Source organism: Bicyclus anynana, chromosome 13 (assembly GCF_947172395.1).
Source record: "Bicyclus anynana chromosome 13, ilBicAnyn1.1, whole genome shotgun sequence".
Taxonomy (NCBI): Eukaryota; Metazoa; Arthropoda; class Insecta; order Lepidoptera; family Nymphalidae; genus Bicyclus; species Bicyclus anynana.
The window spans coordinates 5,510,262-5,533,124 of NC_069095.1; the positions used below are offsets into that span (position 1 = coordinate 5,510,262).

The 22,863-nt window shown below is 36.9% G+C and overlaps 2 protein-coding genes across 5 annotated transcripts in view; one reads left to right on the top strand and one right to left on the bottom strand.

The window, feature by feature from the left end:
• The first annotated feature begins 364 nt into the window (after positions 1 to 364).
• On the top strand, positions 365 to 20,933 carry LOC112046159 (probable serine/threonine-protein kinase DDB_G0280133). The gene is made up of 12 exons (XM_052884904.1): positions 365 to 837; positions 1,510 to 1,609; positions 2,031 to 2,162; positions 2,882 to 2,998; positions 3,618 to 3,703; positions 4,272 to 4,347; positions 6,295 to 6,381; positions 9,554 to 9,619; positions 14,786 to 15,019; positions 15,705 to 15,902; positions 16,617 to 17,275; positions 18,334 to 20,933. Exons 1-12 carry the CDS (start codon positions 474 to 476, stop codon positions 18,567 to 18,569), a joined length of 2,355 nt encoding a protein of 784 aa, XP_052740864.1. The 5' UTR covers positions 365 to 473; the 3' UTR covers positions 18,570 to 20,933.
• The window catches only part of LOC112046147 (proto-oncogene tyrosine-protein kinase ROS), a 54,273-nt gene continuing 52,227 nt past the window's right edge, over positions 20,818 to 22,863 (bottom strand). For all 4 annotated transcript variants that reach the window (XR_008251350.1, XR_008251351.1, XR_008251352.1 and 1 more), the window contains one exon: positions 20,818 to 22,154. Coding sequence is in view for 1 of the 4 variants with exons in the window: in XM_024082664.2 (XP_023938432.2) it covers positions 21,748 to 22,154 (407 nt within the window). In the remaining 3 variants the exon portion in view is untranslated. The remainder of the gene's footprint in view (positions 22,155 to 22,863) is intronic.

The window sequence follows — 22,863 nt, forward strand, 5'->3', positions numbered from 1 at the left end:
TGATATCTATTACCTACAGATTATATATGCTTACAGAGTACCATCAGGGTACATTTTACATTTGTGGTGCGAAGTCTGGGTTTTTATAATTAAGTTAAAAATACTTGCAAATTGAATGTAACTTCTTTTATTGAACTATAATACAGATTGTTGACTGAAGAAGTCTGCATTTTTAGGGAGCTACTTACACGATGGGACGAACACAATTACAACAATGAAACATCGATTTTAAAGAAACAGTTTTTAAAAACGCGTTAAATCATTGATTCTTGATCGTTGACAGAGGGGTAACATGTTAGTGAGTCCCTTTGGAATTGGTCTGAGTGGCTGGCGGGTGACCAATTAGTCTGTGGTAGTATCTATTAATCTGTGGAATAGCGTGTTTTCTAATTTTTATTTTTTACGTCTCACATTGCAGAAAAAGAGTTTCTGACTATAAACGTACTTGGATTTGCTAACAATTTATATTAAAGATGAAATCTAAAAAGCGTCATCAGGAGTCTTCCGAAGAATCAGAAGAATCGGACGCTAGTGTGAAATCTAGCAGCACATCGGAAAGTGATAGCGATGATTCGTCGATATCAGAACCGCGGCATAAGAAGAAAAAGAAACGCGCTGATTCTTCAGATTCAGAAAGTAACTCGGAACAGAAACGCTCTAAAAAACGCAAACACAAGAAAAAGAAAAAGAAGCACAGCAAGAAAAAGCGACGGGCCGAATCGCTTGAGGACATTTCTGACGATGCCATTTCAATAAGCGACGGCGAAATCTCTAGTAAGAAAAAACGAAAACACAAGCATAAGCATTCCAAACGCGCTAACCATTCTGTTAGTGAAGGTAAATAACTGCAAACTTGTTAAAATGATATCTAAGAAACAAGTTGCTAGGAGATTAACAGGGCAGCATATTTAATGACATGTTCCTAGCACTAATTTATGAGAAAACGTTCAGCTTGACATCATCAATCATGTTTTCCATTTTTCATTTGACAAGTGGTTCATTTCTTCCATCATATGTAAAACAAGCAAAAGTAAAAGAAATTGTTTTGTTTAATTCACACTAAAAAAGAACATGAAATAGGTTAAACTCAACATAATTATATGTATAACAATAAAACAAAACAGGCACACCTTATTCATCAAAGTTGGCAAAAACTCAAGACCTATAGAGAAACATGTTAATAAAAAATAAACCCTTCCTTTTGGCTTTCTATATAGAAAGCTCGGGTAAAATATTACAGTGAATTGTCAATGATATCCGTAGACCCATTGGTCCTTAGTCCAGGGCTCATTTTAAGTATTTCTTTATGCCACACAATAGTTCCAACACCCAGTGAATTACTAAAATGATAAGATGTTAGTCTCTCTGTGTTTACAACTGTGATAAAGTTGGAACCTTCTAGTAAGGACTAAACCATATCTGCATCAAGATCACACTCTTCCCATTACTATAAACAAATATACCAATATTAAATGTAGATATTACATAAAAATATTTTGTATTTTACAGACGAAAGATACGAAAATCATGGTGAGCGCCGTTTGCTTAGTGTCGTGAAAGAACGACGTGCTTCTTCAGCTGGCAGTCAACCTTCTCGCACTTATTACCAGTAAGATATCTGTAAAAGTTTTGTTTTTAGAAGAATATTCTGACCATTCCTCGCCTAGTTTGGACTACTTTAGTGTTTTAGTTGTGTATGAACGACTTTTGGGCGGTAAATCCAAAAATTGTTTGTACTCGACTAAAATACTAAAGTAGTCTGACCTAGGCTTAACTGAGTTAAGAACCTGCTCTAGTTCTGTGTATTACAATAATGCAGCAGCGGCAGAAAGTTTATCATTTAATTGCCGGCTGTGATTTTACATATTTATTTAATGGAATTTTTGTAGATATGACTTACCATTATGATAAATTGTTATATTTTATTCTAGTTGTTCTAATTATCAGCTTCGCTGACAGAGCACCAATCTTATTTGTTTCTTCTTTGTAGATGTAGTTTCTTGTTGTTGATTCATATTATGTACTTTTAGAAAAGAATATCATGATCCTGCGCCCACTGATTATAACCGTGAACAGGAAATCCAGAAGTTTTACAGAGGTTCAAGTAAAGAGAAACGAGATTATAGAGATAATTACAGCTACAACCAGGAAAGGACTGACAGGTATGCTTACAATTATACAGGTGACCCATAATGTTTTATGGATCAAACTCAAAATAAGATACATCACATTCACAATATAATTCTCTTAAATAAAAAATAATGAAGTAGACTCTAATCTTAAAAAACCTATATCTTATACATGGAGAAAAACACAAGTGTAGAGTGGAGTGTTGGATAGCCCAGTGGATATGACCTCTGTCTTCTAGTCGGAGGATGTAGGTTTGAATCCAGTCCAGGGCACGCACCTTCAACTTTTTGGCTATGTGCATTTTAAGAAACTATATATCATGTGTCTTAAATGGTGAATGAAAAACATCATGAGGAAACTTGCATACATGACAATTTTGTTGATTCTCCAAGTGTGTGAAGTCTGCCAATCTGTATATGGCTATAGAGTGGTGGAATCAGGCCTAACTATCATTCTGAGAGGAGACTGGTGCTCAACACTGAGCTGAATATGAGTTGTTACAGTTTGTTTCACTGTTGAAAGTTCACGATAATAGTACATAATATAAACCTTGTAAGGAAATTACCCATGCTATCTGAAAAACACTATAATGATGCCATGTTGGACCCCGCACCTGTCATAGTGAATCCATGAAATGATAAAATTAAAATTATTGTGATCCAAAGCTAACCACTGGATCCAGGCGGTTGAGGTGAGGATCCAGATTCACTTTTCATTTTTAATATGATTCAAAAAGATATATGCATTGCAGATATGGATCTAATGAGGACAAATACAACAGACAAAGGGACAAGTATGGACAAGGTTCACATATCACTTCCAATCAAGAATATGTTGGACGGCCAAGGGAATATGATGACTTTAAAAGGTACTTCTAACTAAACTGCAGCAATTTCATAGAATGTGTTTCTATGTCTGTCAACATATTAAATAGTTAACAAAACCATAGTATGAATTTAATGCTATGGCTTTTATATTTTAACTAGCTTGCCACAATTTTGAATTTTTTAACCTTAGTTTTTCAGGTGGAAAAATACCAAGTTAACAAATAATTAATGTTAAGTAGAAAAATCATATAACAATATTCTTATGCTGTCTGCATTTCTAGGAACATGCAATTACATTTTATTTCACGTAGGATGGTGTGGGTGACAGTTTGTTTCACTCTTGAAAGTTTGCCGCGATTTACGTAGTATATATTGTCATACAGGCTACTGTCACCATACCCATGCTATCTGAAAAACAATTTACAATCTTTTACCACCAGAGATTATAAAGTGGGTTAGAGGGTGTTTGGAATCCCAGTATATCCACCAGTCCAACAACATGATAATGATGATGATGAATACCTAAAGGCTAACTAATTGATAGTTTGGTTCTCCAAGTCTACTGTATTACAATTTTTCAGGATGTAATATATACATATAAAATAATGTACAATGTATTGTGTAAAATGTATGTATACAGTTTTTGGATGATTGAAATAGGTCAGACAGATATGAAGATCAAAGGAGAGTACAACATTATAAGAGAGAACGTGAACCACAATATGAGCCTCGTGAAGATTTGAGAGGTTTGCATACATTGCATTACATTACAGTACATTATGATATAAGTAGGTAAGTTAAATTGAAAATTACTAGCCTGAGCCGTAGGCGAGAGCTAGCAATATGCTAGGCTGTATATGGATTATCTTGAGAAACTGTGCGTTTTACAATACGATAGTGCGCAAGTGCGTAACAAGATATATTATGATATTGAAATTGGTGGAATAAGAGGCACTTGATTTACGAGCAAATGTGTGACAAAAATATATAACCTGGCCGATGTACTGTCCTTTCGCAAATCCGTATTTTTATTTTCATGAAAACGCGATCACGACTCCCGGTTTAAATGCTATTTTTAAACTATCCAGGGATATACTCGCATATACTTATCTACTCACAAAATTTCATTAAACAACAGGATTAACTTTAATTATTACCACAGAATTAATTAATTTAGGATTAATATAATTAATTAGGTGACATACACACCTACAATAGAAACATGAAAATAAGTCACGAAATTATAAATACAAATATTAAATTGCTGTATATTTTACATTAGCTATTAGTTATAATAAATTGTTATTCCTGTAGGCAATAAGTTCAATCGGTATGAGCAGAAACCCATCAAAAGGCCAGAGTATGAAGATCGAAAGGATTATCGTGACAGGTATGATTTTTATTAGAACATATTGTATTAGAATATTACCTTAGATTTAACTATATAGAAAAAATTTTAATGAAAAAAATTCAACCGACTTCCAACTCAAAAATTAACCTAAACTAAAAAGCAAAAAATAACATCTTACCTATGTGCTACCTTCTGATCAGTTTGAAGGCGGTGCCAAGCCAGTGATGTTTTAATTCAAGCCGTTCAAATTACACAATTTCTGTGGTTCTTTCAGAAACGGCTTTAATTAAAACATAACACTGGATTGGCACCGCCTTCAAAGTGATCAGAAGGTAGCACATAGGTAAGATGTTATTTTTTGCTTTTTAGTTTAGGTTAATTTTTGAGTTGGAAGTCGGTTGAATTTTTTTCATTAAAATTTTTATTTTTTAATTTTTAGTGTTAGCACACCTACTGAGTGTGAACAAAAAATAATGAGCAATTAGTTGAAACGTTATTTTCTTATGATAAGTATTTAAGTCCTACAATCCCAATTTTAAAAATACTACCTTAACTCATATACAAAATTTCACTCCGCCTTTATCCACACGTAATAATATTCAGAAAAACGTGAAAGGTGACTGTCCTCCGTCTTCATCACCAGACCCCCTATGCAGTCACAATCCATATGGGTGGAAAGTTCTCATCAATATAAAATTTATCAAGTCCAAACACAAGGTAGCTGTGTGCCGTCGAGGAGTTCCCTTAACTATCCTTCATCTTCATCACCAGACCTCTAATACAGTCACAGCCTATCCATGTGGAAAGTTCTCATCAATACAAAATTATCAAGTCAAAACACAAGGTAGCTACTGTGAACCGTCGAGGAGTTCCCTTAACTATCCTTCGTCTTCATCACCAGACCCCTAATACAGTCACAACCCATCTAGGTGGAAAGTTCTCATCAATACAAATTTATCAAGTCCAAACACAAGGTAGCTACTGTGAACCGTCGAGGAGTTCTCTTCACTGTCCTTCGTCTTCATCATCAGACCCTTAATACAGTCACAACCCATCTAGGTGGAAAGTTCTCATCAATACAAATAAATTAAGCCCAAACAAAAGGTACCTGCTGTAAATCGTTGACGAGTTCCATCGTCTGTGTATCGGCTCCATCATCAGACCAACTCCAGACCTTCATAAAATTGTAGTGGTTTAAAATACCTCATGGAAACACTAACAAACGCACTAGCCGTCTCTACGATTTTTGAAAGTTCCCCTCGATTTCTCCAGGATGCCATCATCAGATCCTGACATGAAAAAAATGGGACTACCCTGGAATCAAACCCTTCAAAACAAAAAAAGAATTTTCAAAATCGGTCTACAAATGACGGAATTATCGCTGGACATACATAAAAAAAAAAAATAATAAAAAAAAAAAAAAACATACATACAGCCGAACGTAGAACCTCCTCCTTTTTGGAAGTCGGTTAAAAAAGAGGGCAGTCTTTTAAAGTGTTACAAAATGGTATTTTTATGGTTTGGTGATAGAATAAAATCTTTATTAGTAAATATATAGCTATATGGCTTTGAATAACAAGTTTGACGCCAAAATATGTTGATGGTGACTATATTTATAATAAATTTTAAAATATTTTTTTGACCGTACAAGCCAAAACGCTGTCGGCTATGATGGTCTATATTTTATCGTTTCATGACATCACGTAAATACTACACCTCACCTTTACCAAATGGAGTGTTTGAAAAAAATATCAGTAATTAGTTTGACATTTATTTCTTTAGTGACATCGTGATGTCACAAAATGGACGACAGCGTTTGGAAACATTGATAAAATACGTGATTTTCAAATTTATTTTCTATGAAATCCTTAACTTTTATTAAATAATTAAATAATTAAATAAAATCGATATATTTGGGACCCTTATTCATGTACTATTCGAATATTGTTTAAATGATTAAGAGTGAACTACCCTATTGTCACGCAGGCGCCCCCCAGCCGAGCCAGAGCGGTACCAGGAGAAGGTATACGAAAAGAGGGATAAGTACCATGACGACAGACAGTCGCTAGAACGGTACGTACTACAGAAACTAGACTACTTTTACATAAATAAAACTAAATAAATAATTCACAGTAGCGAGAACTTCATTAATTTGTCGCCTCATAAATAAAATGTTAACATTTTTTGGAACTGTGTTTACTCAGATTTATTCTGTTAGGTTTTAGGATGTTTATTGTTGATTTATTGTTGTATTAATTTAAGAGTGGATCTGAATGAATGCTTTCTTTGCAGTTTAATGTTTTATTTACAAGGTAGATACGATACATTTTGTATGTGAATGTGTGTCACGCGCATGTGTGCACAGATGCGTGTATTTCGCGACGTTAAAGTCTGTATTTATTTTTACAGTGACAGCTCTACAAACAATTATATTGAGTTCGGTCAGAACATGTTGCAGTTTCACAGACATTTTAATATTTGCGCCTTGTATGATAATTGCTCTAGGCATATACGAGACACACGGCTATCTCGATTTTTCAAGCGAATGTGTAGTTATACATTTGCAAATGTAACCGTTGCGTTACACAGAGAAACGACAGAGTTGAGGGAGGACGCTAAATGTTTTTTTTCACTATTGTGTCAACAAAATATGAGGTGATTTGCAAGATATTTCGATATCGCAATGATATGCTTTCGATGACAAGTATTTTCATAGAAACCTATCTATTTACAATCCTACCAAAGCATATTTGGACCTTACCTTGTGTGTTATGATAACGGTTCAAGCTACTGCTGTCAATAATATCGTATAATATGTTTGGAAATACATGCATTGGTAACATTATTTTGTGACTTTTGAACATCACAAAAGGGTAAAACAATATAAGAACATGATAAACATGGTCAATCTTTAATAGATTAATGTGGAAAGGGGTTGTTTAGAAAACCAAAGAATGGAAGTGTAAAATAAAATGGAAATATAAACTGAAATTAAAGGATATGTATTCATAAAGGGATAAAGGAACATAAGAATTACATTAAGGAATAAACAGGAATCGGAATTAGATACTTCAAGAAAGAATATGATTTAACACAAATAACAACACACTTGAACGTCGTAAAGAAGACGAAAATGGAAAAAATAAGAAAGACATAAGAAAAGGAAAGAGAATAGGAAAGTAAGAGAAAATAAGGAACAATATGATAAATAAGAAAAGGAATTAAGATGGACTATAAAAACCACTGAAGAAATTATCATCATAATTCAAAAAATAAATGAAAAGTAGTAACATGAGTGCAGCGTTATTCAAAATATAATATAGAATCAGAAATCCCACCAGAAATCGTTGTTGATTCATAAATGAAACCTTGACTGAAATCAAAAGAAATTACTAAAGTCAACAATTAGAATAACTGATAATGCAATGAATTGTGGACAAAGAAACTGGATAATGAAACAAAAAACTAAAATAAATAAGTTTGGTGATACATCTTGGACCTTATGGATTGGGAAAGAGAACTGAAAATATTAATCTAATAGATTCATTTTGACACACGTAATATATAAAAGAATGGATTTGTGCAGAAAAATAACAGAAGTGTATCAAATAAATGATTGTTTAAAAAGAACAGAAAGTTAAAAGAAATAAATTATAATGGAGACCAACAGTTTGTATTTGTGAAGTCATTTTTACAGAATTGAAAGAGATATGTCAAAAAAATCTACTATATGATGTTTATTAATGTTGATTATCCACTGAAATGGTACATTGCGGTACATTTAAAATATAAGAATCGTAGCATTAATTTGTAGATTCTTGTTACTTCAGATGAAATTACACAAAAAAATGTCTTTACAATATCCTGATGAAGATTAAGATGAGATTGTTAGCACACACACAAACTTTTGTTATATACTGTTTTATTTAATTATAGTTGAAATAAATAGATAATAGACATATCCACGATTGGATGCGATGCAGTAGGTATACCTTCGTGAGTCATCATACAATTGAGGTGAACCAACGGTAAGTGTACAAGGAGTGCAAAAGTAACTGATACATCGTGCTCGGGATGTTTTTTCATGTTTATAACTTAGCTATATATTATATTCACAAATTTTGAAGCTATAACGCGTCAAAAATGAGTAATATCCAAGAGTCAAATTGGTTTTTGATATTATAAAACTAAATTATAGTTAGCGTAATCAATGAATTAAAAAAAAATGTGTAACTTATTAATTTTTTTTTTCACTACTATTTTTCATGTTTATAACTTAGCTAACTCGGAATTCACCTTAATCTGCAAATTGTTTTATTGCTTCCAAATATTCACAAATTTTGAAGCTATAACGCGTCAAATGAGTAATATCCAAGAGTCAAATTGGTTTTTAATATTATAAAACTAAATTATAGTTAGCGTATTATTGAATTAAAAAAAATCAATGAATTAAAAAAAATGTGTAACTTATTAATTTTTTTTCACTACTATTTTTCATGTTTATAACTTAGCTAACTCGGAATTCACCTTAATCTGCAAATTGTTTTATTGCTTCCAAATATTCACAAATTTTGAAGCTATAACGCGTCAAATGAGTAATATCCAAGAGTCAAATTGGTTTTTAATATTATAAAACTAAATTATAGTTAGCGTAATCAATGAATTAAAAAAAAATGTGTAACTTATTAATTTTTTTTTCACTACTATTTTTCATGTTTATAACTTAGCCAACTCGGAATTCACCTTAATCTGCAAATTGTTTTATTGCTTCCAAATATTCACAAATTTTGAAGCTGTAATGAGTCAAAAATGAGTATTAACCAGGAGTCAAATTGGCTTTTAATATCATAGAAAATTAAAATATAGTTTGCGTAATCAATGAATATTTAAAAAAATGTGTAACTTAAGTTGGTTCCATTATTTTTTTTTTCTATTATGCAATTTCGCCAATTCAAAAATTATGTTTAAATAAGTTGAAGCTTTTTATTTATTTTTTATATATATATAGTAAAGCCTTGTATTATGAAAACTTTGGCTTAAAAATGTACAACACAAATCGAGAATGAAAACTATATTGAATAGAAAATAATATCGTTAATATATATATAATGATCTGTTATTTCCATGACCAAAAATTGTCCTTTATAGTTAATAGTTTATGTGGTATTTGACTTTTGTTTGTTGTAAAAAACATTATAAAATGATCTAAAACCGAGAATTACCCGAAATCTATGGTCAATTCCAGAAGCCGTGATGTACAACGACGCGACAGACCCGGCAGACCGGAAAAGCCGTTTACGTCGCAATACAAGTAATTATCGCTTTTCTCTTCTATTCTTTTTTATGTGCTACAGACCTGAACTTTTAACTGAACAGTTTAACTGTAAGGTCGAACTGTTCCGTTAAATTGTCTGTGGGTTAGCCTACATTTGGACTTAACTGATTTCTTTTTGACTTATTATTTAACTGATTTTATTTATTATTTAACTGATTTTATTTATTTTAATTTATATATTTCAGCATTTAAATAGTGAAATATCAATGAGAGAATTTTGAGACACTTTCAAGCATTCGTTATTTTCCTCCGTATAAATCGATGAAGAAGATACTAGTCTCAGTGATAATAACATATTTAATTAATTATTTTCAATAGTTTTAATTAGTATTAGACAGGTTTTTTTTTTTTATATGTAATTTCTGCGACATGGCGATCTGCTCATAGGCAATAAGCCATTCATTTATCTGATATCATCATATCATTTAATGTTTTCTTTGAGAGCTATTTTGCTGCAGATTCCCTGTCAGCAGCTCTCCCTTTGGCTTGTTATGGAAATCTGTTCCACAGGTCGGGAATGCTGTGTCTTTGTAACCGAGCAAAACGGAGTCCACCCTCGCGACTCAGAGCCCGTGCAAGCTCATTTGTGTGAATTGTCAGTCTCTCCTGATACCTCAGGCTGCACTGGGATATTTCTTCACGTACAGTTTTTATGTCAATGTCGTGGTACATGTATTTATTGCTGATACATCGCGGGATGCCAAACATTGTTCTTAGTGCTTTATTTTGGAATCTTTCTAGTATTTCAATATTTGAATTACTGGCCGTTCCCCACAGCTGTATGCCGTACGTCCAGATCGGTTTTAGCACTGCTTTATATATCAGCATTTTGTTTGTGTCAGTAAGTTGCGAGTGTCGTCCTAGTAGCCAGCTGTAAGAACGTAGCTTGCCATCCAATTGTTTTCTCTTTGTCCAAATATGTTTTAGCCATGTCAGTCTTCTATCCAAATGTAATCCTAGATACTTAGCATCGTCTTCCTGAGGTATCATTTTGTCGTTTAGTTTAACAGGGGGACAGGATTCTCTCCTGAGTGTGAATGTGACGTGGACAGATTTATTTTCATTAGCTTTTATTTTCCACTGTTTGAACCACTTTTCTATTTCCCTTAGGTGATTCTGTAGCAAAAACGAAGCTGTAGAAGGGTTTGAATGTGAGCATAACAAGGCCGTGTCATCAGCGTATGTCGCTATTGATGTGGAATCGTTTGTTGGGACATCGGCAGTGAAGATTAGATATAATACAGGGCCCAGTATGCTACCTTGGGGAACTCCGGAATTGATTTCATAAAGGTTAGAGCAGTCGTTATTAAATTTAACTCGATAACTCCTTTTATCCAGGTATGACTTTAAAATGGCAAGAAAACTGTGGTAGCATCTTTTTTAGCTTAAAGATGAGGCCTTCGTGCCATACCTTATCAAATGCTTGGCTAATATCTAGAAAGACAGCGGAGCAGTATAGTTTATTTTCTAAGCTTCTGCTAATGATATCAACGATTCGGTGAACTTGTTCCACAGTGCCATGCTTTTCGCGGAATCCGAACTGATGGTTTGGCAACACTGTACTCAAATGTTCCTTCATTCGATTAAGGAGTATTCGCTCGAAAAGCTTTCCAATAACTGGCAATAGGCTGATAGGTCTATACGAGGATGCCTTTTGTGGTGGTTTCCCAGGTTTAGCTATCATTATTACCTGAGCTATCTTCCATTGACCAGGAAAGTGTTCAAATCTTATGCAGGCATTAAAAATGTGTACCAGTTTCATTATTCCTTTGAATGGAAGTTTCTTCAGAAGTGTGGCGTCAATTTGGTCATATCCAGGTGCTTTACCCTCCTGAAGTAACTTCATTTCTTCGAATACTTCTTTAGGGCTTATATTTTTTAAGGGCATACACATTTGATTCGCTGTTCCTAGGTATTCTCTGATTTTTATGTCATGTTCATGGCAACCCTCAGTGAGCGGTTGAAAAACAGTGAATAAATGTTCAGCGAATGTTATAGCCTTCTCTAAATCAGTTCTAGCCCATCTACAGTTTTTGGTGACTTTCCACAGTGAGTAGTTAATTTCTTTTGTTGGGTCAAGATTTGAAAGCATGCGATGAATATTGTCATTTTCCAAAGTATTTATATACTTTTTAAGTTCATCAGAAAATTTATTAAACGCTGCTTTATCTGATGGATATCCAGTTGTGTGCCAAATCTTTCTCAGTTTCCGACGTTTCTGAATTTTCTGTTTTATATCTTTCAGATTAGAGTAATGCTTTGGTGGGTACCCTTCATTTCTTCCTTTAGGGGTAGCAATATTAGAAGCCTTGTGAATAGTCTTATTTAATTTCTCTATTTCATCTTCTAACTCTTCTTTTGAGCCAATTTTATTTTTAAGATTTGTTTCTGTTGTTATTATAAACTTAAACGTTTCCCAGTTAGTAGTTCTGGAGTTGTATATTTTGGGTAGTGGGTTAACTAGAGTTACTGTTGTATTCATATTTAAGATAACTGGGGTATGATCTGAAGTTAGGTCTATGCATGAATCCACTGTGATATAATTGCTGTCAATATTTTTTGTAATGAAGAAATCTAAGAGATCCGGAATCTTATTTCTGTCAGTTGGCCAATAAGTAGGCTCTCCACCTGATAAGCATTCCAGTTTCATTTCTTGTGTTGATTTGAAGAGTTGCCTTCCTCTTGTGTTGGTCAACCTAGATCCCCAGTGTAGATGTTTTGAATTCCAGTCACCCCCACTGAGAAATCTATTACTAAGAGTAGAGAAGTAATCTTTGTAGTCTTGAGCAGTTATTGTGTGTTTAGGAGGACAGTAGACAGCAGCAAATACCGTTTCAAATTTGTTATCTTGTAGGGCAATAGATGTCGCTTGTATTTTTTCTGTGCGATATTCCGCCAAGACGTAGTGTTTAATACTGGTTTTAATAATTACTGCAGTACCCCCGTGGGTGTTTCCTGTAGGGTGATTTGTCGTATAGATGGTGTAATTTTTTAATGTTATGTGAGTTTTTGGTGTGAACCTCGTTTCGGATATTAAAGCAATGTCAATATTTTCAATAAGTAGGAAGGTTTCAAGTTCTTGACGTCGTTCCGTCAAGCCATTGGCGTTCCAAGTAACAACTCGGAGGTTGCGAGTCATTTTTTCACTAGGCTGTTGACTAGTAGAACCATACGGTCCATCATTTTGTCCATCATTTTTTCCATCATTGTCAGCATTGTGTTTTGCAGTTTTTCTAACATTGTCCCCATTATATCTGTCATGTCATTAACGTCATTTCTTCTCTGTGTTGTAGGAGTTGTTGATTTGGTCCTAGCAGCTTGGGCATATGTTTTATTAAAGTCTGATATTCTAGGAGTCAGGTTGGCTGTTTTATTGGTCTCTTCAGTGCGTTTTGGTTGATTTACTTTGTATTTAGGAGCAGTCTTTGTGATTCTTTCTTTGTATTGTTTGTAGATTTTGCAACCTTTGTAGCTGGCTGGGTGTTTTTCGTCACAGTTTGCACAGGTTGCCTCAGTATCAGGTTTTTTAGTACATTGTGTTGTAGGATGATCTTCGCCGCATTTGACACAGCGAAAAGGTCTGTAGAATTGGTTTTTCGTGTGTCCAAATCTTTGGCATCTTTTACATTGAGGAATTTCTTTCTTTTTGTAGGGAGCTTCAAAAGCAATTTTCATCTGGTTTAGGTATTGAATATTAAATATTTCTTTATTATTCGGCCTTGGTTCAAGGTCCACATAAAATATGGGCAATGGATCCTTTGTTACTCTGTGCCTTATGTTGACTATTTGCCTTACTTGATGTCCATTACGCTCAAGTTCTTTTGATATTTGAGATATGTCTTCTGAAGCGTGAAGACCATGTAAAACTGCTCTGTATGCTCTTTCACTCTTTAACTGATATGTATAGTGTGATATATTGGTGGAGATAAAGTTTTCTCTAATGATTTTATAGGTTTGAATGTCTTTTGGCATTATTTTTATTACATGTCCGGATCTTAGAGTAGTCATGGTATACTGGTCTGTTTGGATAAGTTCGTTTAGTTTACTCTTTAGGGATCCTATGTCGAGAACTCCTGTTACAAAAATAGGTTCTGGTTTTGGTATGTATTCTTTGCCTTTTGTTTTGATTTCATTTGGTGTTTCTTCATCAAGAAGATCAAAACTGTTGTGTGTGGGAACTTGGAAAGTTGAGGTGTTTTTAAGCTTTTTGGTCATATCGTTTTGTATTGGGCTTGTCTCTTTCCTTTTTGTCCTCCTAAAGGGTGTGTTATCCTTTTGCCATTCATTTATGTCTGTTTTTTCTTTGTTGGTTGTTGTGGAGTCATTAATAGAATATTTGTGAAAAAGGCTAGGGTGAAAAATTTGTTGCGTCATTTTCTTAGGAGCCGACTCCTTGGTGCAGTTGTTTTGTTTAATGCTTGTTTGGATGGTCTTCTGTGTTTTCTTCATAGTAGTCGGTGGAGTCCTCTGTAATCCTCTTTTCCTAAATGGATCTTCTTTTTCTCCTTCATTTTCTTTCTTCTTGTTTTCGTTTTCTCTTCGGTCTTCCAGTGACAATTTGGGTGAGCGGACTTTGCCCCCCCCAGAATACGCGGGGCAGACAGACGAATCTGTGAGGGATTCTCCTTCCGCAATGCAGTCGGTACCCTCCTGGGGTAGTTTATAAACCTTGTTTTGATCCGCCATCCAAATTTTTCCCAAGTTTCCCCCCCCTGTTTGGCCGTTTGTATTCAGAGTTGGCCTTCTCCTAGATGGATTACCAGCCAAGGTTGACGAGGCCCATCTCCCCGAGCAAAGAACATAGTTTATAGTGGCGGCTCTCACTCGCCACTGACGTTCATCTTCATCGAGTTTTACGCCATTTTTTGGGGTATACTCCGCCACAAGCTCCCCAGCGACCCTCCGATGAACCGCTCCCTGTCCGCAACTGCTTATTGGGTATTCGCAGCTAACCCCCATATCTGAGGGCCGTTTCGCTATCCGCAACCTGCGACGCGTGTGGTGGCATAGAGCTCTGCCCCTGGGAATTGTCGCCCAGAACCACATATTTATTAGACAGGTCAATAGCATAATTTTGTACCATAATAGTCAATATTTATGTATTTTACCGAATTACTTAACAGAACTTATTTTCCTGTTCAGGGAACACTCGAGATCCAGAAGTGTAGAACGTCCAGAGAGATACAGAGAGAAGAGGAGGGACGACAGGGAGGAGAGAGTACGCGACAAGTTCAAGGAGGAGAGAGAAGAGAGAGTGAGGGAGAAGTTCAAAGAAGAGCGTGACGAGAGACGCGAGAGACCGCGCCGCAGTGCGGAGCGGCGCCCGGCTGAGCGTCGCACGGATAATCCCCAGTCTCCCAAACAGCGAAAGAGCAGGTATATTATATATATAGTTATATTCTATTTATGGATATTTAGTATATCTATTATTATTTCTCTGTTATTGTGGCTCACAGTCAGTCGAGTGAAGTTTTTGGCACTAAACATACAGACAGTTCATTGAAAGTGTTGTTGTGAAAACTGAAAAACATATTTTTATATTGATATAAGTGCGGTAAGTTGAAAATTACAGCCGAGGCGATATTGCAAGCTCGAGCCGAAGGCGAGAACTATATTAAGGAAGCAGAGGCTGTAATTATCAAAGCGCACGCATGTCATACTACGTTTTATAACACACTAGCTGACGCCGCGCAGTTTCAATCGTGTGGTTACCGTTCCAGTAGGAATATGGGGATAACATATAGCCTTCCTCGATAAATGGACTATCTAACACTAACTGAAAGAATTTTTCAAATCGGACCAGTAGTTCCTGAGATTAGCGCGTTCAATCAAACAAACAAACTCTTCAGCTTTATAATATTAGTATAGATTTGAGACATTACGATATTGAAATTGGTGAAATAAGAGACACTTTACTAGCAAATGTATTATAAACTTATTTACCTAATGATAGATCATCATATTGTTTAGTGTGATAACAAAATTGTATACCTATAGTACCTACAGCAAATATATAAAATCATGAAGACTTTTCGGTAAAATATCCAAAAAATGTTGACAGATTCGACAACGGGAACGACAAAGAATACAGTTGGGGTAAAACTGACGTCAAGAAGGAAGGAGACAAGAATCAAGGAGAGAAGGAGAAGCCCAACTTCGGTCTGTCGGGGAAGCTGACGGCCGACGCCAACACTGTGAACGGTGTCGTCATCAAGTACACTGAGCCTGATGATGCCAAGCAGCCCAAACGTAGATGGAGGTCAGTAGGAACTCATCTACTATATAAAAATGAATCATGATGTATGATGAAATGAATCAAAATGCGTTGGTAAGCATATAACTCAACAACGTCTGGACCAATTTGACCAATTCATTTTTTTTAAATGTCCATTTCTTCAATGTCATTGAAGTTCTAGGATTGTTTTTACGGCGAGAAAAATTCGAATAGTTGCCGTAAAAACCATAAAAATAGCCCTTTTCTTTTTAGCCATACAAATGTTTTCTAACTAAAACGAAGTAAATTTGAGCTTTATTGTTATTGTTTAAAATTTATATTAATAATAATTAGAAAGCGGGGTAGGGGTAGTTGAAAGTATACATCGAGTTTCACGCGGACGAAGTCGCGTGAAATTTTTCCTATTAAGGCGACAGTGGTAAAATTTAGTTCATCGTCCGTTGTGGTCCGTTAGTCGGTCCGTTTGTTAAAAATGTAGATTGGAATATGGTTATTTTCGTGTCAAGATATGCAGGATGTGGGTCATAACTTGCTTACTCAATTAATTCAACTATGTATTTCCTGTATCAGTAGGAATATGGGGATGGAATATACCTATGACACTCGCAAATAACGTGACTTTCTATTAGTATTTTCATGAATTGTCAAAGGATTTGAATCGGTTCTGTAGAGCCATAGTGATCAACCTCACAAACTTTATCAACAGACAACAAAACAGATAAAACGTTTTGCCCTCAGATTCTACCCATTCAAGGGCGACAAAGCCCTGCCGATCCTGTACATCCACCGCCAGTCGAGCTTCCTCATCGGACGCGACAAGAAGGTGGTGGACATCGCGCTGGAGCACCCATCCATCAGCAAGCAGCACTCGGCGCTGCAGTACCGCGCCACGCCCTTCACGCGCGCCGACGGCTCGCAGGGACGCCGCGTGCGCCCGTACATCATCGATCTAGGTAACCCATCCATCAGCAAGCAGCACTCGGCGCTGCAGTACCGCGCCACGCCCTTCACGCGCGCTGACGGCTCGCAGGGACGCCGCGTGCGCCCGTACATCATCGATCTAAGTAACCCATCCATCAGCAGGCAGCACTCGGCGCTGCAGTACCGCGCCACGCCCTTCACGCGCGCCGACGGCTCGCAGGGACGCCGCGTGCGCCCGTACATCATCGATCTAGGTAACCCATCCATCAGCAAGCAGCACTCGGCGCTGCAGTACCGCGCCACGCCCTTCACGCGCGCTGACGGCTCGCAGGGACGCCGCGTGCGCCCGTACATCATCGATCTAAGTAACCCATCCATCAGCAGGCAGCACTCGGCGCTGCAGTACCGCGCCACGCCCTTCACGCGCGCCGACGGCTCGCAGGGACGCCGCGTGCGCCCGTACATCATCGATCTAGGTAACCCATACATCAGCAGGCAGCATTCGGCGCTGCAGTACCGCGCCACGCCCTTCACGCGCGCCGACGGCTCGCAGGGTCGCCGCGTGCGCCCGTACATCATCGATCTAGGTAACCCATCCATCAGCAAGCAGCACTCGGCGCTGCAGTACCGCGCCACGCCCTTCACGCGCGCTGACGGCTCGCAGGGACGCCGCGTGCGCCCGTACATCATCGATCTAGGTAACCCATCCATCAGCAAGCAGCACTCGGCGCTGCAGTACCGCGCCACGCCCTTCACGCGCGCTGACGGCTCGCAGGGACGCCGCGTGCGCCCGTACATCATCGATCTAGGTAACCCATCCATCAGCAAGCAGCACTCGGCGCTGTTTATCTCGTGAATACTACCACCAATTCCAACACTGGGTGTGAAAGGAAAAAAAGAAAAGAAGTTTATTTTGCAGCACTCGGCGCTGCTTATCTCTGCCAATCTCGTAAATACTACTAACAATTCCACCACTGGTTGTGAAAGGACATAAAGAAAATAGTTATATTTTGAAATGGGAACTTAGTGACAAAAATAAGTAAAGCTAAATAAGTATTTTTAGCAGACTCAGAAGTGGATCACAAAAATAAGAAGACCAATATCAAACATAGGTTATGATTCACAACATTTGTCAGGACAACTTAATTAACAAATCAAACTGTAACCAAAATAAGACTGAGTGAAGTCACGCACTTGTGAAATGTGTGTAGGGTTAAAGGCGCCTTTGACAGTTAACCCTTGCCCTTTTCCACTCAAGTCACTCTCCCCGCCTATCCAAAGTAACCCATAAAGAATTACACAACAAGAAATGTGGTGGCTCGGACGCCACGAGCATACTGAAGCGGACTGTAGGACGAGCGCCTTATATCGCAAGGCGTTCCCGCCAACCGATCGTTACCCCTCTCTAACTCCCCACTCTTTACGGAAATAAGTCGCGTCACCTGACGTTATATCCGTCTCTGACTACTACTTCCTACTCTATATTATAAAAACGTATGAACTCACAGTAACATTTCGTTGTTTTTCCTTTCAGAATCCGCCAATGGCACATTCGTGAACAACAAGAAGGTCGAGCCACTACGCTACGTGGAGCTTCTCGAGCGCGACGTGGTCAAGTTCGGCTTCTCCCAGCGCGAGTACGTGTTGCTGCACGAGAACAGCAAGGACGACGCCCAGGACGACGACCAGGAGCCCTGCCCCGTCACCACTGCAGACCAGCTTAAGCTGGACAAGCGGAACAAGGAGGTGGTAGCCGCTGACGGCGAGTGACCTTTGCCATTGTTGAAGTAAAACTTTGCACACGCTTGACTTAAGGAGTGAGCTAGCAAGTGCGTTATGAAAAGTGTAATCAGTCGAGGCGAACGGATGTTGTTGGTGAGCTAAAGAACTTTTACTTAAATAGTGCTAACATGCCACTAAAGAGATACTATCGTGAAAATAAATAGATAAAGGGGAATGCACACCGGCCAATACAAAGTCGGTCCCAGGATCCCAGGTATACCCCCGTATAAAAGTAAATGGATATGATAATATTATATGATGTATAAATAAGGATCTGGTTAAATAATTGGCTTAATAAAAAGTTTTTGCTTTAAACGATCGTCGGTGTACCAAAGTGGTGAAGTAACATTAGAAGCTGTATTTTTTTCTGTTACCAACAAGCTTGGCAAACAAGAAAATGGACAAACAAACCAATCATATAAGTATCCAAAAAATGACGTAAAACTCATGCTGTATGGTCAACAATCTTTGCTTTGAAAAACTAAAAATGTCGTAAAACGTTGTACCAAACTTTTTTTGATAATGTACTGATTTCATTATTAAAGTAGAATTATAATAAATTTATTTAGATACAACGAAATTGCAGGGTGGTTAGGGTAAGCCTGGGCCGGGGATGGGCATTTTCTTGTCAACCAATAGTGGTGCAACCTGAAATACCGCTATCTCTTTCATTGCGTTGGGACGAAAAGAGATGCTGCCATTTTGACTATTTCTCTTCACTTGGTCGCATGTTAGCACCTCGGGCGTGAGGTCAAAGTACACTCGTTTTTTTTTCTTGGTTTATTGGCTCCGCGCGGCGAGCTATTTTAAGCCAGTGTTTTGTTGCTATTATTTTAGGATGTGTAACATTTGTCTTGTAGAAGATGTCAGAGCGTAGGTTCTCAAAGTGGGCGATAATGCCCCCTTGCGGGCGCTTGAGATTTTCAGGCAGGCAGAAGACTACTCAGAGGGCATTGTCGTTTTAAAGAAAGAAGTAGGTATATTAAAATAAATATACAAGAAAAATGACTCCCAAAATAATTTTATTGTACATATGTGTGAGAATTGACACAATTATATAAAATTTCAACTGAAAGATTCTTCGATTTTTTTTAAGCAGAAATTGGGCGCTTATGTTGGGCTCAATAGAATGGCTGGGCAAAATAAGTTTGAGAACCTATGCTTTAAGATGATTTATAATTTATCAAGTGACTGCGTAGTCCGCCATTAATATAGATTATAGGTTGATCTTAATGATAAGTCACGTCGTTAATTAGTAAAAAAACTCACGTGACATGTAAAATGTAATTTATATTGTTTTATTTATAGTTGGTAGTCGGTAAGCTATCGTTTAGCTATAATTCAAATTGTAAATCATTTAAGAGTAGGATCAGTAGATGGCGCTTATGAAGTGGTGTTGTATGCTTTCTGATTATAATATTGAATAATGGTGATAACAAAAATCGATAACTAAAAACTGTAGCTATGAGGGATCTCGGGTATGCTTTTTGTCGGTAGGGTGGTAACTAGCCACGGCCGAAGCTTTCCACCAGCCAGATCTGGACCAATTATGAAAACCTTTATCAGCCCAGCTGGGGATCGAACTCAGGACCCCCGTCTTGTAAATCCACCGCGCATACCACTTTATTCATATTATTTACTCTCTTATCCTGATACTGCTTAATATACTCAGAGGCACAATTATCCGCCCACCTTAATATACTCGCGACATGTTAAAGTGGGCGGATAATTGTGCCTCTGAGTATATGTTTGACATAATGTAATTTTAAAAATTAAGCATATCTTATCATTATCTAAAAACTTCATCACATGTGAGCGACATACTTTTATGGCACTTGCCAATAGAGTTTCCTTTCTGTTTTGGATTTCAATATTATTTTAAAGATTAGAAGATTCTCTAGATAGATAGTATATAAATGCTTCCAAACTGTATGTAACGTATTTAGGAAATTCCTATTCTGTTTTTACATTTACACAATAGGTAGGAATACTATTAAGTTTTATCCAAAGTATGGTACGTACTTTAATATTTTGGCATTGTTAGATTTAAACAAAAATTAAATTAAGATCAATGTGTCTAAAAAATATTTTTTTCCTTTCATATATGTATAATCAGAGGCATAATTATCCACCCACTTTAATATGTCGCGAGTATACTAAAGTGGGCGGATAAATGTGCCTCTGAGTATATTTCTAATTTTGTTAGTGAAAGTTAAGTTCGAAATAAAACAATAAGTTACTGATATGTATGGTTTGGTTTTATTAGAACAGATCAGAAAAAACCAATAGGTACATATTTTTAATAAAATTAGTTCTAGAACATGTATTATAATAAATGCATAACTATTATGACGTCATAGTTTCATTTTGTACCCAATTTGTCTACACGCTCCCATATACAATACCCAAAGACCTATAGTTAATATTTACATCGAATTGGTCCACATATTTACATTTTACAGTAACTAGATAATAAATAATTAAATTATACATGAAATATTTGTCGGTGGAATAATAACAATGAGTTTCCTAATTAGTGGCGGCGCTAGGCGTCGGCGACGTTGACTGATGACGGCCTTGCAAAAATATTTTGGAAATATTCTCTACATTAGTTGGAACTTGAATGTTTATTTCCTCATAATGTTAGTGAATAATTTATGGATTCCCAAAGTGGTCGATATTAATCTCTAGTGGCTCTAGTATTACCATTCTCTAGGGGTTCGATGGAAATTAATAAAAATAGAGGTTGATAAAATCTAGAATTCGGGCCCCTTGGGTGGCTTGCTCGAAACACTGAGCTTATTTGAAGGTTCTAAAATATTTTACGATAAGTTGATGTTTCTTTCATACAAATACATACTTTAGCGACGTAGGCACTAGGCAGGGCAGGTAATGTATTGTACTCATTACCTTCAAACATCGGCACATTACGAGGCTAATTGCTATGTACTCGTATATGTATTAAAATGAACAAAAAAAATTTTAACGTGTTGGTTAATTGAGGAAAATTTGGGTTTTATTTTGGACGTCTCTGGCCGAAATAGTTTGGGGACCCCTCATTATTTTACATACAATGTAAAGTTTACTTTTGACTGAGAAATGGGGCCTCGCGTAGCGGTGACGTCCACATTCGGTCTAGCGTCGCCACTGTTCCTAATATCACAGTTTAAAATGGAGTCTTAAAGATGTGCTTATCAAAGTCTATATCAGAGGTTCCGGCCTTGTACGAAGGACCGGGCCGCGGTTCTAGGCACGACCGTTGTCCGGCTTCGCATAACGAGGCTCTTTTAACTATGCCATTCCGAAGTGGGATGATCGTCGCGTTTGGAGGCCTAGGGCTCGTTCGCAAGGAATGAGTTCTATACAAAGGAGGTTTTATTAGCCTGTTGGGTGCGACACCAACTATGCTGTGCCTAGAAAATGGCGCGTAAGCGAACGGTGTACGCGGTATCTCATATCCGTCGCAGACGGTGTTTGCTGGTGAGTCGCTTTCGTACATGAGTTCTAAATACTTGGGCACCCGCTGCGGTAGTAGATGCGATGGCTCCATCTCGTGTTCCGGGAAGTCTTCGTCTGTAATAATTTCATTCATTAAGGCGATTGCAGGAGAGAAATATGAAATTATATAAAACGTGTAGGTAATAAATTCTCTAATATCAGTGCGTATTTTTACATAACTGCCTCATTATGTAGAAAATAAAATGTAGATATGTATTATAATTATATACCTACACATCACAATATTTCGTCAGTTCACAATTTACGAGATAAATTATAATCTAACGGTATTACAATTTTATGGTGGTATATATAAAAAAAAAATACCTAACATTGTTTTTAAATAATAAGTTTTGAAAATCGGATAAGTAGTTTAGCTGTTAAAGCCATCCATCCTTATCACACAAACCCACTTTCCCTTCTACGAGTAGAACTACAGAGAAATAAAGTTGAAGTTTTTTTTTTTTTTTATTCTTTTTTTTTTTTTATTCTTTACAAGTTAGCCCTTGACTACAATCTCACCTGATGGTAAGTGATGATGCAGTCTAAGAAAGAAACGGGCTAACTTGTTAGGAGAAGGATGAAAATCCACACCCCTTTCGGTTTCTACACGGCATCGTACCGGAACGCTAAATCGCTTGGCGGTACGTCTTTGCCGGTAGGGTGGTAACTAGCCACGGCCGAAATGTCTATTTTGAAATTTTAAATTAACAGCTTTCACGTTATATGTCAAAAAAACCATTTTTAGCCACCGACGCATAAAGAGGGGTGTTAAAGTTCGACT

Bases quoted from the DNA above. Each gene is read 5' to 3' on its own strand.
- LOC112046159 (XM_052884904.1), top strand. From the start codon at position 474: ATGAAATCTAAAAAGCGTCATCAGGAGTCTTCCGAAGAATCAGAAGAA. The intron at 15,020-15,704 runs GTATATTATATA...AAATGTTGACAG, and splicing joins CCCAAACAGCGAAAGAGCAG to ATTCGACAACGGGAACGACA. The intron at 15,903-16,616 runs GTCAGTAGGAAC...TTTTGCCCTCAG, and splicing joins CAGCCCAAACGTAGATGGAG to ATTCTACCCATTCAAGGGCG.